The 17,865-nt window shown below is 37.4% G+C and overlaps 1 protein-coding gene across 8 annotated transcripts; it reads right to left on the reverse strand.

The window, feature by feature from the left end:
• Positions 1–806: 806 nt before the first annotated feature.
• Positions 807–16,453, reverse strand: LOC113676333 (adenosine receptor A3). 8 transcript variants are annotated; one of them, XM_089214891.1, is made up of 4 exons: positions 16,353–16,444; positions 15,336–15,503; positions 9,781–9,843; positions 807–2,542 (listed from the first exon to the last, which is right to left on the reverse strand). In XM_089214891.1, the coding sequence occupies exon 4, from the start codon at positions 2,532–2,534 to the stop codon at positions 1,326–1,328; it is 1,209 nt and encodes a 402-aa protein (XP_089071017.1). In that variant the 5' UTR covers positions 2,535–2,542; positions 9,781–9,843; positions 15,336–15,503; positions 16,353–16,444; the 3' UTR covers positions 807–1,325. The 8 variants fall into 8 exon arrangements, 7 of the variants coding, with proteins under 7 accessions (XP_089071017.1, XP_089071018.1, XP_027048788.2 ...); XM_089214892.1 differs by lacking the exon at positions 16,353–16,444 and adding an exon at positions 11,071–11,133 and having other exon boundaries at positions 15,336–15,440; XM_027192987.2 differs by lacking the exon at positions 9,781–9,843.
• Between the last annotated feature and the right edge of the window lie 1,412 nt (positions 16,454–17,865).

Below are 17,865 nucleotides of genomic sequence, written 5' to 3' on the forward strand. Positions count from 1 at the left end.
CGAAGACCCACCTGAAAACGTTCAGTTTCTGATGACATTCTCTTCTCGATCAAAATAGGTCTAGATTTGAAGTGGAAATATCGAAACAGAATTCAGCAGGCTTGATATGTTTAAGTCGTACATATTTATTTTGTTTCGTAAGGTGTATGAGTTTTGGCTGATAATACATATTCAGCAGTGCTACACACTGCCTGACAGATCGTCCTGGACTATCACTGACTCAAAGAAAAGTTGCCGCCCATAGTAGTGTTATATCGCCCGTAACATCACAAAAATAATTCAAGAAAACTGGGAGTTCATTTAAAATATTGGTTAGGTGGCTGGCATCTATATGCAATCGATTGCAAAAACGATGACACTTACAAATGCGTTTACAATGAACAATGAACAATGAGACCTTATGGCTCTTTTGGTACACATGGTAACACGATAACCTCCATCAATACGCGGTGAATGATAGAAGCTATCCTCGCTTCCCTGGAAGGTTCTTAATGAATAGTAAGAAAAGTGAATCACTGATTATGTATTTGCTCGAACATTACCCATAAGGCCGTTGGGTCTCATCGTCCATGGATCATGCTTTTTAGATGTCAACGTTTTTGCAATTTAGTGTACACAGATGGCACCCATCCCATCTACGTCAGTTTCCCACTTATTCAACTCACTTGGATAGAAAAATTTCTCTGATCCAATCTACAACTGCTTTCTTGATGCAGGAGATACCCCCAGCTGTTAAACTTTCCTTGTAATCTTTTCAGGTTAACCCTGTTCAGCACATGATAACATAACTTTTATAGCACAGACGATTGCAATAATCCTTGTTTTTAATGTCTTGTTTTGTGTCGTTAGCACTCTTAAAATTACCGAGCTTTAGCGTTACTGTTTCACGTGCTACGGTCATGCATTCAAGCAACGCTATATCATCATCACGTTCAGTAACCTCAACTGGCTGAAGAAAAAAGAGATATATTAATAGGACAAGTTATACAATATCAGTTAGTGACATCTTATGTACATTATTAAGGCTTATTATAGATTTTCAATGTTAACCACTCAGTATTGTGCTTACATGATGCCACTGAATCAACGAAGGCATTTTACCTCTCAGTTACTACATGCACTATGATTGGTCACCCTGCTAAATTCGAACGTTTGTTTGAATTAAATCTCCCCACTCTATTTGAACCAAGAAATTTGATAAACACATTACTAACCTCGTTTTCTCGGTCAGTGTTATAAGTTATGGAACCTCGTACTCGGTTTGTAGTAAGAGGAATATAAGAGTATATGAGGAATGTAAAGTCACATACAGGGCCAATATGATTTCAAACTCCACTGATAACCTGAACATTGGCATTTAGAAGTTCTAAGTTAGAATTGTTTCTGTCGAGGTTTTTGCTTGGTGGCCAATTATTTTCTAGTCCGATATTTACCCTGACCAATGTGGCGGATGTTTCTCTGCCTCTAAGACTGAAAGTTTTGAAAAAATATTCCTTTTCTCTCAATTTCTGGAGTATTTTCTTGAATGCATCTTTGAACTCTTTACTGACAATGTAATACACTATTGGATTAATAGATGAATTGACTCCAACGAACAATATGATTTGGCCAAAGATCAGGCCAATATAAGGATTTTTCGAAAACTCTGGTGCAAATAGGAATGCAGTGCGGTAAACGTTCAAAGGGAGCATTGTCACAGCGAACAAAATAACCAAAGGTGTGAGAATACGTCTAGTTTTATTGCTTTGATTCAAAGCTTGCTTGTCCTGTCTTTTCTTGCTTTGTGAAGACGGTGATACGATCACAGCCTTGTCGTCATCCACAATCGACATCGAGTTTCGGAATACTACACTTTCTCGTATTCGCTTCTTGATCTTTAGATAGGTAAATGCGATGACAGCAAGAGGGAAAACATACCAAAGCAGAACAAGAGCTAAAGAATAAGCCAGATACATTCTATTGGGCCATATTTGGTGACAGGTTGGTGGGTTGGGCTTGTAGGCCATCACGGGATATACAGGAACGCTTCCAACTAAAAACGATGCAAGCCAAACACCAAATATGGTCAGTTTAGTTCTCATTTGAGACCTGCTCTTGATCCTGTAGCGGTTTGCACCACAAATATTCCGATATCTTTCAATGGCAATGATTGTGATCGACCAGATGGACGCTCCAAAGAAGATCTCCAGCGTAGGAGATAGATACAAACAAAAAAATTTTCCTAGCACCCAACGAACTGGAATGAAGTATCTAATCACATTTATTGGGACGAGCATCGTTAAAACTCCCAAGTCTGCGATGGCCAAGCTCAGTAGGTAAAAGTTCATAGATGTCTTCATCTTGGGGAGTCCAAGGATTACAGCGCACACCAAGATGTTGCCAATAATTCCCAGAAATACCACAGTTGACCACAGAGTGGCTTGGAGCACTTTGGCTTCTAGGGACTGATGAAAGTTCTCTGGAGACTCAGATGAATCCGATATAAAAGTGGCATTAACAACTGTTTTGTTGATATTCAAGTCCTCCATTCTCATTCTTTGATCTGCCGGAGAACAAAAAATAATTTGCTGAGAATATGAAATGTTACTGACTCTGGTGAATTGTGTGGGCTTGAGCATTATCTTTCATGTCACATTTCTTATCTACACTTTTCAAACCCTTAACCAAAAGTTTAGGGATCCGCCGGGTTTTCTCCATTAATGGTAAAAATGGAATGAATGGCGAACGTCTTTACACGCTCCACTACTTTTTGAATTTTTTTCTAAAACTTTCATGTGTCTTCCCCTCTCCCTCATTTCATTATTGCCTAGTGCAACGTTTTTGGGGAAATGGGGGACTTTCAAATAACTTATTACAGATGTATTACAAGAGTTTTGTTTATTGTGTTGAGGATTGTTGACCACTTGATAAGGGAAGACATGCCAACTACTTTCGCCACTCACAGTAGCTGTAAGAGAGTGTATGGACCATGCCGTAGAGACTGATGTTTCCAAACAATTATTCAAATATGATATTGTTCGTCTATAGAGAGGTTGTGCCTTTCTCATGATCATTGCCATTTCCAAAACCCTCTTACGAACATGCTCAGAAGCATGAATACGCACAGGCCAAAGTGGTGTGACTATCTGGATGAATCTTGCTTGTAAACGAGGTTGACCCATTGGAACATTTCACCGCTGCTTGTATCTGACGTTATGGCAACGGAATGCAAACAACCAATTTGACATAGACTTTCTTAGTGAACTGTTTTCGTGGGCGTACAAGTTGTGTTCGATCCAAATGGTTACGTGGATCAAATTACAAATGTAGCTTAGTGGATCAACCCCGAAAGTTACGAATGAAGATCAACGAGTAATCGTAAAAAATATTTGATGATTTTTCAGCTAATCAAAATATGTTTGCGAAGTATGGAGACTTGACAGATGTTGTGCTTGCAAACTTTATCGGGTCTCTTATCTCCACTTTGCGGAATATAATACAAGTTTGTTTTAAAGGCAAACGGAAAAGTTAATTCTGGTGCTTAAAGGAAACAAGTCAGGCCTAAAAACAGTTGAAAAGTATGACAGAAGCAAACGGATGACGACAAAGAGTCAGCATAAGCTACTAAAGTATTTGTAAAAAAGCTGTATTTTTCAAGGAATTATAATCGCACCTTGACAAACTGCTAAAAGCAAGCGGTACTATTTTTTTATCAGCAACAGCTGTAAGTCTCATCAGCTGATGTCTACCAAAGTCATTTGTGATGTTTTATTTGATAATTTTGTTATCAGCAACAGCTACAAGTCTTATCAACTGATGTCTTCCAAAGTAATTTATGGTATTTTTTGTTATTATACCTGCATTCTGTTGTGCTTGTATCGTGAAATCATTCTACAGTAATTTCGTTTGTCCATCAATGCTATTAGTTTGAGTAGACATTTTTTGTAATGTAATTTTGAAGAAATTAAAGCGAACTCATTTTATTTGTTCAGGCATTGTAATATTTTTCACGGAAATAACAACCACACTGCACTTACCTTCCTAATGATAAAGGTGATGTCGCATGATATTTTCAAAAGCTGCTCTGGCTTTGTCACGGCACGTGCATCATTGGATCAAACGTATTACCCGACAAAGAAAACAAAAATATTTTCCTTTCTCCTTTCAAATCTATTTTAAAGCCCAGAAAATATATCTGAGACTAAGGCCAATGCCGTTTTACATTGAAATTTGAACGACTGTAAGGTCTAGCAATTATCTCATTTCTGCCACAAGGTAGAAATTCAAATATTTGATCGGCATCTCTTTTTTTGTTTTGTTGTTTCAGTTTTTTGCAAAGACGGACCTTCTTAAAAGTTTGATGATAGCCTATTCTGACAAAAAGAAAAACCAATACCATTGTTAGGAATTTGCACAATTACCCAAAGTTTGCTGAGAACTCAAGTTCTCAATTTTTAATATGTTTGTTTGAGATGGAAATGCCATGCTGTAAATATATCTGAACAAACCACTGAAAACGTACCAAAATTTCCTAAAATAAACTATATATATCGAAGTCAGCGACCCACAATCTTTATTGAAAGGTCAGTCTGAATGAAGAGAATTATTTCATTTTGCACCCGAAAATTTTTGTCTCAGGAATTTGTATCTTGCATTGTTTTTCTTTTGATGGTAAGCACTCGCGTCCTGTGCTCTGCCGTATCTCAGTGAAATTCCCTAAGAAATGCTTTTGATTTCTTCCTAGAAAATGACGACAAAATTCTCTTTGAGATCGTAGTAATCGATGAATATTCTTCACGAAACACCTGTCTGATTCATTGAAGAAAAAAGGAAGAGCAGGAAATCCTACATGTGAGGGGTTTTTAAAATGATTTAGTTACATTCCCAAGCCGCTTGTGATTGGTTGATGCAGCCTTGAGACAGACAAATATTTTAAGTTCTCTGTGGCAGTGGTATTAAAACGTAGATTAGGGGCATCATTTTAAAAGCCGTCAAGATCATATTCAATAATCAAGCAGCGTATAGAAACGGAAGTTTTTTCAATTTGTTAGCATCAGGTGCACAAGAAACGTGAAGCCAACACGTACAGAACGAATTGACGACAATTGACAATTGACAATTGACAACAAAAGAAAATGAATTTTTGTTTGGAAGAAGAAGAGGAGAAATGATTTGTGGTAATCCGGTACAAAGCCTTTTATAAAAAATATTTTCTAGTTTTTGAAATACTCTTTTAATGTTGGTCTCAGTGTCATAATCATGAAAATAATTTCAATTTTAATCCATGAATTTCCAACTATCTTGACATTGAAAAAGACGTAGCTGAGTTTGTTAAGAAATTCAGACCGATTTAGATGGATATTGGGTTTGATTTGCTCCAGGGAAATAAAAATATGACTTGTTACGAGTAATTTCTATTCATTCTGTTACTGTGTAAAAATAATTACTAGAAAGCAACGGTAACACATTGCAGAAATTTTCTTGGTTCATTTTCACATCCTCCCTCCACTCTCATTTTACGTTTCAATTCAATTTGATCTTATCAAAATCAAAGAAGTCACGAATGGATGTTAGCTGAGGTAAAAAAAAAACATCCAACTCTCGGCTTCGTATATAAAACGATCCAAACGGACGAATTTTTAGAAGATTTTTTTTTTAACGAAGAACCAATTTTCCTTCTTAGAGGGAATGAGGAATTTATAATTTAGATCGAGAACAAGATAAATCAGGTTAATCAGTTTCTTTGCTTCTTGTGGTTATTATTTTTGGACTAAGATTTAAGCAGTAAAGACCATATTTTTAAAAGAGCACTGCCGGCTTACCTAATAATAATACTTCCTGATTTACTTCGAATCTGCAAGCACTCCGAAAGATCGAATCTCGACCAAGCGTGAAAGTTGGAAGTTTTTCGCCGAAGAGAATTGACCCACTGCAGTGCTAATGTACACTACATTTAAAAATCGATCCTTTTAGTACCCAGAATGCAAAGGGATGATTCACACACCACACGATCGACGAATCGCACAAATTGACTTTAAACATAACATGTCGAGTCCTTAAGTTCAAAAATCTCACATGAAAAGGTAGTACTTAAAAGTTGAACTTTAGGGTTAATGCTTGAATACCACGGTTTTTTTTATGTGATCTATTTGAGAGGTTTGTTATAAATATCTATCGATTGGTTTAAACGGAACACAAAACGCTTCCCGACCACATAAATCAGCACACATAAATCAGCACAAAACCACAAAAGTATAATATATTTTGAGCTAAAAAATGGCGGCAAACTTCAACAGGACTTAACTACGCATCGCAAGTTGTCCGCTAAGCTTGCTAATGAGTGCTGTTTAGTTCCCGCAACACTTTGCATCATACCAGAAATGTTCACAATTAACATGCAATATTAAGCGTGATATTTAAACAGGTGTTTACCAAAAATGCTGGATTTACAGAACTATACCAGCTCCATGCAATTGCACAAAAAAAAAACTTTCGCGGCAAAGCAATTTACTGTCGGGAAGGGTACGAAAAATAACGTAATCAAGTTAGTGTCGCATGCAAATTAGGTTTTCTCAGAGCTAAGTTTTAATTTAGCTATGGACTGCTCTATTGCGGTTGAAAGCTATTCTAGCAGCTTCCCTTCGATTGTTGAAACTACGCAAATAAATTATTCGGTTCCTTTCACCTTTTCTTGTAGCTTTTAAAAGCCTAGCCATATGATTGCCTAAGGCAATGAATTTGTGCTTTTTCTGAAGGGACAGTTTTCATCGCGTGGGGCTTTAAACATCTGCTGGTCAGGTATTCGGCAATAAACGATTGCATTGTGTGGGACATAGCCACGACCCTAGTCCGATCGAAGAACTGTAGTTTTTATTGGAGATTATGACGCCTGGGGAGTTCTACTGTAAAACAAATTCCATGCTTTTTAGATTCAAATAGTCTGTACTTGAATTATCCGCACGCCACGGCTCCATCCGTTGATTTTATAGCCCAATTTGGCATAATGATAACATGACGTGACGTCCAGTTCAAACTCCATTTGAATGAAAACTTGAATTAGACGGTAGGAAGAGCTTATTCAAATCAGTTTTGTGTGACCAAATTACTGCACAACAGGAAACCATTCAGATAAACCTACCCTAAGAGACGTCCAGTTCAAACTCCATTTGAATGAAAACTTGAATTAGACGGTAAGAAGAGCTTATTCAAATCAGTTTTGTGTGACCAAATTACTGCACAACAGGAAACCATTCAGATAAACCTACCCTAAGAGATAAGTAAATAAACGACTGAATTCAGAATTTTCTGTTTAGCATATGGCACGATCCAAACGTTTTATAACCAAGAAGCTTTCATCTCAAATACAACACGCTTATACTTCATATCATCGTGTTTTAAGGATTACGAGGGAAATGCAATTGAATTTTACTCAAACCGATGCAATATTGATTGGAAGAGTTGATTCACAAACACGAGAATTTCAAAGTATGTTTTAGATCACCTCCGGATTCAACAGACCCTTACACCGATGATATCTTTTGTAATTCTCTTTACTGTCTGCCATAAATTTCTTATGATGCGAAATTTAAGAATTTGGTATTAAATCAGGTGGTATGCCCCTTTACACCTGTCTGTTTGATTATGTATTGGTATTGTAAGGAGAAATTTCCTCTTAGTCACTCCAGGGAATAAAAGAGTTAACCCCTTTAACTCCAAGATCAAATTTGTAATTCTCTTTTCTGTCCACCATACAATTCTTATAATGTTAGTTCAGAGAATTTAGTATTGGATCAACTAATTATCCCCAGATTTATATTTTTCTCTATTGTCCTCACTTATCTCGTTGATATTGTATAGAAATTATAAGGAGAAATTCTGTCTTGACAACTCCAGGGAATAAACGAGTCAAAGAAATGGTGAAATTCTTGTATACAACAGATTGCAAAGTAATGTTTTCAAACAAAGAAAGAAGACTAAATGACCACATAAAAAATGCAAATTCAAAATGATGAGCATTTAAGCCACCTGGCATAAGTTCATTGTATTCATGGTCTCTGAATCTAGAAAACATTTAAGTGAATATTAAATCTATTTTGCCTTTTATCACTCTACATTCAATTAAGAGAACGAAAACAACGTGTCCAACTAAGATTAAACTTGATGCAGTCTTCCTTTTAAGTTTTCTACATCCGATAAAAAAAAATTCCCTAAAAATTCATAAGTACGTCGTGGGGTTAACGACAATTATTAAATTTATTTTGAGGATGTCTTTTCTTGTCGTCAAACTCCAGTTTTACAACTGTGTCTATACCAAGTGGATACATCATAAATTCTCTATAAAATCGTTCTCATACAAAGAGAAAATCGTTTCGAGTGTCTTATTTTTATAGTCACTTTTCACGATCCAGAAAATTATTTAAATCATGACGTCACTCAACCATTGCAAAGGGACTCCTTGGGATGTTGTTTTGAACTTTCCCCATCGCAAGAACGATTTTGGTTTTAGAAATAACAAGTACTTAATTTTACATGCCTCTGCGACGTAAGCTTTTCAAGAAATGACAGCCTGATGTTGTTAATATTTTCTAGAACCCAAAATAAATGAATGTTTGAATGGAAATTTCTCGACTTAAATCGGCGAAAACAGCACCTGACGCGTGACGTCACTCAACCATTGCAAAGGGCTCCTTGGAATGTTGTTTTGAACTTTCCCCATCGCAAGATCGATTTTGGTTTTAGAAATAACAAGTACTTAATTTTACATGCCTCTGCGACGTAAGCTTTTTAAGAAATGACAGCCTGATGTTGTTAATATTTTTCTAGAACCCAAAATAAATGAATGTTTGAATGGAAATTTCTCGACTTAAATCGGCGAAAACAGCACCTGACGCGTGTCAAGACTTTGCAAGAGCTTATTTTTAAAGTGTGTTTGTTTTAGCACTATATAGATATCCTTTGCACTTTTGATTCTATTAATTTTAACTTTTTCGCCCGCATTATTGGATTCATAATTTTAGCTTCTTTACCATCAGTACTAATTCTTATTCCGTAAAACATTAAAGTGGTTACGATGGAGATTTTGCGCAAATTTTATGAGCTGTACATCTTAAATCATGGTAGCAATTGAACCGCAAGACATTAGACTCTTTAGTCTTGCTGTCTCCTGGTCCTAAATCAATTGTTTGAGTGAAAGAGCAGAACTTAATATGTCACAAAATGATTGAACAAGTCAGAAGTCTTCTGAACAATGAAAGGTGTCATCATTTATAATGTGCAGCTGGCCTGCCGTCATCCTTTCACTGACTGAAATCTTTTATAATTTCAGTCTAGGAAAACTGATCTGGGCTTTTAACCTTTGTTTAGCGTACAGTTGTAACTTAATTTCAGCCATAGCTCAGTAAGCTGTCCTAAAGTAAAAATGTTCGTTTTCTTCAGTTTTTTGAAGTAATATAAACATCAATTAAAGTTATCCTTAGGTATGTAAAAAAGAAATCAAAACCAAGTTTTAATTTCAAGCCTGGACTACTGCTTACGGCAGCCTCTCAAACAACAGAACTCAAAGTTTCGATTCTCCATTTAAATTCTGAACTGAAAAACACTACTGTTTACACCATGAAAGAACCGGGGCCAGCGCTGGAGGAATGACGTACGCTGCGAGTGATCGAAAGCTACCGTCTGCGGCACTACAAGCTCTCAGTTATTTTACAAAATCAATAGGCCGCAGTTTCTCTATATTTACCAACATGTAACCTATTTGATATTCTGGGACAACGCTCAAAAATTTTTTTCTAAATCTCTCACCTTCGGCTAGTGATTCACAGTTTTTCCTCTTGTTCTTTCCACGCGGCCCCCAACAAAAAAACCCTGAATTTTGAAAAATTCAAATAATTAAGATCAATAAGGCTGAGTTTTCGTTAAAAAAAAAAATATGAAGATTACATGACTGCGTGGGTTTTCAAAGGTGTATTGTAAGAAAAACCATGCCGCCTGCGTGGAGTGATAGAATGACTACTTAAAGATTAAAAAGGCCATCTGCCATCAAGTCAGTATTTCCGCCGTTTAGCTGGTTTACAGATACGTTTGTGTTGTGTACATATGGCGTCCGATTCGGTTGAAACCAAGCTGCATTTTATTTAACTTGAAGTGTTGAGTATTGTGGCCATAGATGAAGTTCGAAAACACTGTTGCCAATGGTGGCCGACACAAATGCAAATTGGGTAACTAAAGAGACTGTGCAGTGGAACGAAAACAAAGATAATGACTAAAGAAGTCGATCACGACTCCTCCACAAGGTGCGGCTTAAGTTCAATAAGTTTTATCCCATTTTGAGGGCGAAATGTCAGCAGTTTGACTATAGATTCTGTGCGAAGGCTGGAAATCACGTATCGAATGTTAGGTATTATTGCGAAATAATCATTGAGATTAATTAGTGACTGTTATGACTCAGTCTGATCAGGTTTCCAAAATTTATCCTCCTGGACAGAAAGTTGCTAACATCGCGCCTATTGCCGTAAAGGATCTCATAGTGCCTGTTCAGAATTTGAAGAATAGTTCATCACCGGTTCCAAATTGCATTTCCTAAAATTCAAAGAGGTTAATATTCTATCTAGTTTTTTTTTTTTTTTTTGTGAGTTTCTTTGTGGTCTCCAATTTAATAAACTCCCAGGTATATGTGCGTGCGTGGTTTGTTGCACACTGGTAGATGAAGATGTGAGATGTAGCTGAGGATTCCTTTAAAAATTTCGCTATGTGGTTGTTTGTGAAACGAATCTACTGGCAACACAATGGGTTTTCTATAGCCATCTGTAAAGTATTAGTTGTGGTCACACCAGAGAGTTAATTCACGACACAGGCATCCTAACTGAAGCGGTGTCCAACTGTCCAAAATTGCGGCTATTAAAGTTACATAATTTCAAACTCTCAACTCGAACTTTTCTATTTACTACTTAAATTCGACATGCCCTTAGAGACACGATTCAGCAAGTATTCACAATAGAGTCTATTGAGCAGTTTCTGGGGCTTACAAGGCGTAATTTGAGAATCGACTCATGTTTGTAAAAGTCTTCAGACAGACTAATAACTTGCACCTACCTATTTCACGTGATCTTAGCTTCTTAACTGGACACGGTTCTCACTTCGACATTTGTCGTGGTTCTATGGAGTAAATATTCGTGCACTAGGCGACAACAACGCTAACGACTCTTCTGACCCACGCGCTGAAATTTCAAAGTTTCAATGGTTTTTTTGTTTTTTTTTAAATAATATCCAAGGGTCAGTGATTCGCAATGCTGCACGTGTTTCATCTGGCGTCAGGCCATTAACACCCGTTTATGCAGAACCGATACCTTGGAACCACATTAAAATAGAGGTTTCTTAGAGTGTCTCAAAAAAGCTATCGAGGCTGCTAGCTAAATATCAGTCGACTTTTGCAAAGAAACACTGTTGTAAGATGGTTAGATCTGTGCAAACAACGGTTTATCAGAAAATTTTTCAATTGAATGTCAAAAGTTATCTGAGATTGTCTGTGCTAGCTTTGCCGAACTCCGCTCCTAAGTTTGTCACAAAAACTGGCACCGCGCCGCCCTTTAAGGCGATCAGATTTATGCCGTTATTTGAATATTTGTTCTAAACGTGTGCTCATTATTGGAGGGTCTTGATAGATTGATGGCTGTTATGGTCAACAGGTAAAGTAATGTTACGGCTAACGATTACTTTCTTTCTTTTGCGGTTTACAGAATTAAATTCAATTGTTTTGAAATGGTATTGAATAATTTTCATTGTCTCTAAACGCATTTACTCGGGGGGGGGGGGGCTCGCTCTCTTTTACCATTAAAGTCAAGTAGCAATGATGATTAATTATAACCTTTTTTTCGGCTTAATTTGAAAATTTTTGCGCTTTAAGGTTGACCACTATTGAAACACTATTACCATTGTGATATTCACTCCCTCTGTCCAGTAAACTGTTAGAAATGAAACAACTCACTCTTTTTTGGACAAAAAAGGCCGCCCCTCTAGTATTTAAAAAATATCATCAACTCTTCAAGTTCTCCCCCTGCCCTCCTCCCCTCCTGTCGACGCAAATGATAACTAGTCCATAAATTTTTACACAGAAACTACTTAACTTTCTGGAGCTCCGCTTTAGGCTTGAGTAAATCTGTAGATAATTTTTCTTTGTTCCATTAACAGTTGAGATCTCATTAGTCTGGCTTTTTTGACGATCAGATAATGGGCATAAAACATAGATTTAATGATAAATATAACTGCTTGTTTAGTAAACCTTCGATTTCAAAGAGAGCTCGCTCCCTCTCTTCCCCACACCCCTGAAAAATACAGGATTTCGTTCAGCCTCTCTTTCTTGTTTCCCAAATCCAGCATCACACTCATTCCACAATATCCGGCTTAATAATTTAAGAAGTCACGAGTATGACCCAGAACCAACTAACAGATATTTTTGGCATTGAAAAACATGGACTGGACCATTGGACACTTGGACTATTTTTTGGAAAATTTTTTGGACCAATTTTTTTGGATTATTTTTTGGTCCACTGTTGAGTTATGCGTGTGCCTTAAGAGTCGACTTGTGCACCATCAGTTGCTTCACGTTTCCCTTTGTGTTTACGGTAAACTATTACTAAATTTATCTATCTTCCTTTTGTCATTGATCTTATCAGACGAGATCACAGAATTTCCGGTCCTTAGCCGGCCTTAACTTAGCAGCATAGAATTCACGAGCGCTATCGCAATTTTAAAGTTTATACCTTTAACGTATAAAATCGTTGTTGGTACAACCGTAGAAAGCAATTTTCTCTCTTTTCAGATTGACAGTTTTCCCCTTTAAATACAATGAAGACACGCTTGAGTACATGGAAGGTTAAAGCACAGCTTCAGCGCTAGATAATTTTTCAAATGACATGTTTGCCTTCTATGGTTTAAGGGCGCAATTTTGCTTTCATATAGCCACTGCATTCATTGAATCCACACAAGTGCAAATAACAGAGTTGCCTTTTTCGAAAATTACAGATTTCTAATTCACAAATGAAGTATTTACCTTTCGCAAATCGATTTTACCGATTTTAGTTAATCTCACCCTAAAACATTTTTTCACTTTGTTTCGCTTCGCAAATTACAATAAGCCCTCTCAGAGACAATGACAATACGACTTCGATACTTCGCAAAGACTCGAGAGAAAACGAAATCTCTTTCCAATTTCTGAAAGAGTCTGAGTTGATAAGTAATTTAGTGTTAACAACTGAGTTGAAAACGTAAATTAGCCGCCGTAAAGGGTAAAAAAGCTGACGTTTCGAGCGTTAGCCCTTCGTCAGAGCGACGAAACGTCAGCTTTTTTACCCTTTACGGTGGCTAATTTACGTTTTCAACTCAGTTGTTAACACTAAATTACCTGCTATACTTTCCCACCGACGCAGCACCACAGTTTCTTTAGGAACTTACCCCTTTAATTATGAGTTGATAAGTGTCTGCTAACTGCAGGCCAAATCAAAATATTATGCAAAGGTAGGTAGAGAAAAACGAATTGCACAAATAAAGTTAAAGTGTGTGGGCTGTGAGGAATTGGGCAACGATAACTTCTCTGTCTACACCTGTTATATCACCTTTTGTTGTGTTTGCATGTTATCAAACAAATCAGTAATTGTCATATATTAATAAATGCTAAGAATTATCATTTCCTGTATTTGGCTTTTTTTTTTCCCCATATGTACTCTAGAGACCTAGCTCTATCAGGATCATTTTTGGGACCATTTTATCGGGGGAAGGCAGGCCATTAGTACTAAGAGGGGGATGGGGTGCAGGCTATCAGTTCTCAGGGAGGGGTGGGAGGCAGACTGTTGTTACTGAAGGAGGGGTGGAGGATGAACTATTAGTACACAGAGAGGGTTGGGAAGTTGTTGTGTTAGTAAATGCTACTGATTAATGGAGTTTTCACTAGATCATGCAAATTATTTTGAGCGGTTTTTCGACTGACGTAGCGTTTCTTTATTTTTTTGTCAAGCGAATGAGAAACCGGCACTGAAACACTAGACTGTAATTGTTATTGAAAATATCACCAATTCCCGTTTTCGATCCTCCACTATTAAGTCATGCATGTGTCCTCTAAGTCAACATGTGCCAGTGTTAAACGATACTCACGCGTTATCCCTGTCTACTCAAATAAGCTTATTTTGAAATGCGAGCACTGTCGACCCTAATTTTATCGCTAATGTCAACACGTGTCACAGTTAATGGTCACCTAGAACACGACAACAGTTTGAAAACGTTATCTACGGAAACCTTGGTATTGTTCATAATTTTCCTTTAATAAAAAAAAATAATTGACATCGATATTCCCACACATGACAACGCAATCCGGAAAAAATGATTAAAAACCTATTTTGGGATGATATACAGAGCCCTCAAGGGTCAAAAATACTCTACACAGCGCCTTAAGAGAAACAAGTCAAGAATAACACGTGTCCACTTTATCTTTCCAAACACATTTGCGATTTCTGTCCCGCTAAAATCAATGTTCAACTCATGTTTGGTTGTTTTGGAGCCTCTTCCATATAACACTGCTGATCTTAACAAGTTAAAGGATAATTTTGGTCTCAGCCGATGAGTTACAATGCTGTAGTCTATCTGCTTCTTCTCGGGTGGTTTCAGGGCTTTTCTCGGCTTTTCTCGGCTTTTCTCGGCTTTTCTCGGCGTTTCTCGAACTTCATGCAAGCGCGTTTGCCGGCTCTAAATCTAAGATCGATGCGTATATTCACTGCAGCAGAGACCTCTACTAACATGCGAAGTGTCGGAATAATGAGCACACCCAGGTAGCATACTGATGCCGTGAGCTGTAACATGTCTGTCTAAGTTGGGCCAGGGTCACGTAACAAAACCAGAATTAAATCATGGAATTTTAAATCTGAAGGATGTGAACAGCAAAGTGTGCTATTTAATTCAATGAGTTTAGACAAGAGAAGCTAATGGAAACATACTCTGTCTTGCTTCATACAGAGGAGAACTCGCAAGATAAATACTCACGCTATCATTTATCTGCTTGATGCAGTTCCGGCGATTAAAAATTGCTGATATATTGTGAATCTAATGTTGCATTTTGGTATAATTTTAGCGCTTTCACTAGCGACAGTCGCGAATAAAATTAGGCACCGATGATAATGAACCAAGGGCAGGTTTTGGACAAATTTGCAATCTGATCAAACTCGGCATTTACCGTAACGAAGAATGAATGCCTGCGGATACCATAAAACTTCCGACAAAAGTACGTATATTGCTTAATAATCTCTATCAAAAGCTTGCGAGAAATGACGACATTTTTTGTTAATTAGAGTAAAGATGTCAGCAAAACGTACCTTAAAAATGCAAAGATCCTCCTTCACTCAAGTCTGCTTAGACTGTACAGTGAATTTGCTGCTTTCACCGCCACGCTTGAGGCCCACAAGGCAAATGGTTTACGTTGTTTAATTTAACCTTCTAACCCCTTAAGAGTGACAAGCAGCTAATTTCTCCTTACAGCATCGCTGTTGAATCAAACGTTAAGATCATGAGGAATGAAAGAAATGATCGTCTCCTTAAGAGGCTCCTGGCTGTTCAACAAATTTTCCTTGTAAGGACCATAGGAGATTTACAGAGAATAATATGGACAATTAAAATACTGACGAAGGTTCTAAAGGATAAATTGTATGAATTTTATATCATTTAATAAGCACATCGTGGCTATTAAAAGCAATCAAGCTGCGTTAAGCATTCCAGGTGTGGTTATTAAATAGTCCCCTTGTTTCGCCAATAAATGTTATATAAACATTTGTGTAGTTGCTGTTGTTTTTCAGTTCCACTGATTCGATAGAGGGTCTGCTTGTACCCATCAACTCTTTGAATGAAAATGAAAGTCCGTCGTTACTCTACAGAAAAGATTTGCACGTAGAAGTCTTGTTGAAAACTGAATAAGACTACATTAAACGAAGCAGCTTAAGGGGTGAAGGTCAATAACGCGAAGCTCATCGTCTGGCATGTGAATTTAATTCTTGAATAAACACGTTTTTACGGCAGCGTGTTTTGCCAAAGTTCTCTGGAACATTCGATAATCATGGTTAGCTAAGTAAAGGCAAAAACGTGCACCCTGAAAATGATGAGCTATTTTTAACGTTCTGTAGCTAAATCAGCTTCATGAAGTGTTATTGAATCTCGATTAATCGGTCTGCCGTCCGACGAAGAAGCTTGATGATATCCATTATGTCCATTTTGTTTCAAGGTTTGTTGGAGAGGACCTGACTGTCTTTCAACATCTGTAGGTTAAGTCAGTGAGAAAGTGCTTACGTGGCAAATGAATTCACCTGACAGGTAGCACACAAGAGGTATGAGGCATATACCTTGTATTAAGTGCTGAAATCCCTGTTCAATCTTTATTTTTCAACCCCGGCACCTTTCTTTGTACTTCCGACGGTCTTCACATTACCCAACATCAGCACAGGTAATTAGGTTGCGAAACAGGAAAGCACGCACGCAAAATTCTTACAGGCTGATCACGGAAATGAGCCTAGTGAGGTCAGTGCGGTGTGTTGAAACAAGGTGCAAAGCGGATTACTCACGGCGGCAGGTTTAAAAATAATGAGCAGAAAAGCCTATTTATAGCTAGAGTCACGCGACGGCAAACCAAATAGCCTGCGCTACTGACGTTTTTTTGAAGTTCAGTGAGCAAAAGTCGACTGAGTCGCGACGAGTAGAAACAGACAAATGTAAGAAGTGACTCGGTTTACTCCCCAGAAATCCTCCGCTTAAGAGTTCGCTTTGCGTGTTAGAGCCCATCTGGGACAGATTGCACTGTAAAGACTGTCATTTGGTCCACTAATAAGAAATTGCCACTTAACATGCTTTCAATCAATACTTTCACTTGTGGAAAATACTCATCATTATGTTGCTTAAGCCCAAACATATGCATCGAACCATTTGGGTAATGGCAGCAAAACAACACCAAAAGGTTCAACATCTTATAATATTCAGCTCAAAAAGAAGACGATGCCCTTTCTTTGAAAATGATTATAACTATAAAGACCTAGGACTATTCCGGCAACACATATATTTAATCCATTCATTTTCATTTTAAATTGACAACTAATTCATTTATCGTTTTTTTCCGAGGTGAATTCGGCGCACATTAATTTTTTAATTACTGAAGTCATTATGGATTTTGGGCGAGAAAGGTTTCTGCACTGTTTTCGTGAGGATAAATAATGCAAAGGTTTCGAGGCGAAAAAGATCTTCAGTGACTCTGAACTCGAGTAGTTTACCTGTAAATACTAAAAAAGAAAACGCTTTTTTCACAGAACAAGAGAATCCGACTAACAACTTAGTATAATTACGAAATCAGCTGGTGCTCTAACGAGCTGGTTATCGTCTAACTCATGCTCCGATGCAGGCTGCTGAACGGTCAAATAATACACATTATAATCTACTCAGACGCACGTATTTCGTCGTCGCCATCAATGGCTTACATGTTGGAATGCCATATTAGGCACATGTGACAAAATCGTCGACATTTCTTTTACGTTTTTAAAGTAGCAATAGCAAAATTTTATGGTGCAAAAGCACAAGAAAACTAAAGACGGTTGAGAAATTAATTGTTTTAATTTGCTAGAAAAGCATTCGTGCCTTCATTTATCAATACTGTTTTTTTTGCATTTTGAAAAAACCATTAGAAGGTTGGCAAGGCAACTTCCAGGAGGTTTCCATTTTATTAGCGTCAAGTAGATAAGAACCTGATGTTTGATATTCATCTCAATCGTGTACCTTTCTTATAATTTACTATCCTTTTTACGATCTTTTTCAGGTTCTAAGGTAGCCGTAGGTCTCGATTATTTTTGTGCAGCTTTTTCCTTTGAATCT

The sequence above is a fragment of the Pocillopora damicornis genome, chromosome 8 (genome assembly GCF_964200805.1).
Source record: "Pocillopora damicornis chromosome 8, jaPocDami1.2, whole genome shotgun sequence".
In the NCBI taxonomy this organism is placed as follows: domain Eukaryota; kingdom Metazoa; phylum Cnidaria; class Anthozoa; order Scleractinia; family Pocilloporidae; genus Pocillopora; species Pocillopora damicornis.

What these genes read in the sequence shown, in the direction of transcription:
- LOC113676333 (XM_027192987.2), bottom strand. Translation starts at nt 2,534, where the DNA reads ATGAGAATGGAGGACTTGAATATCAACAAAACAGTTGTTAATGCCACT.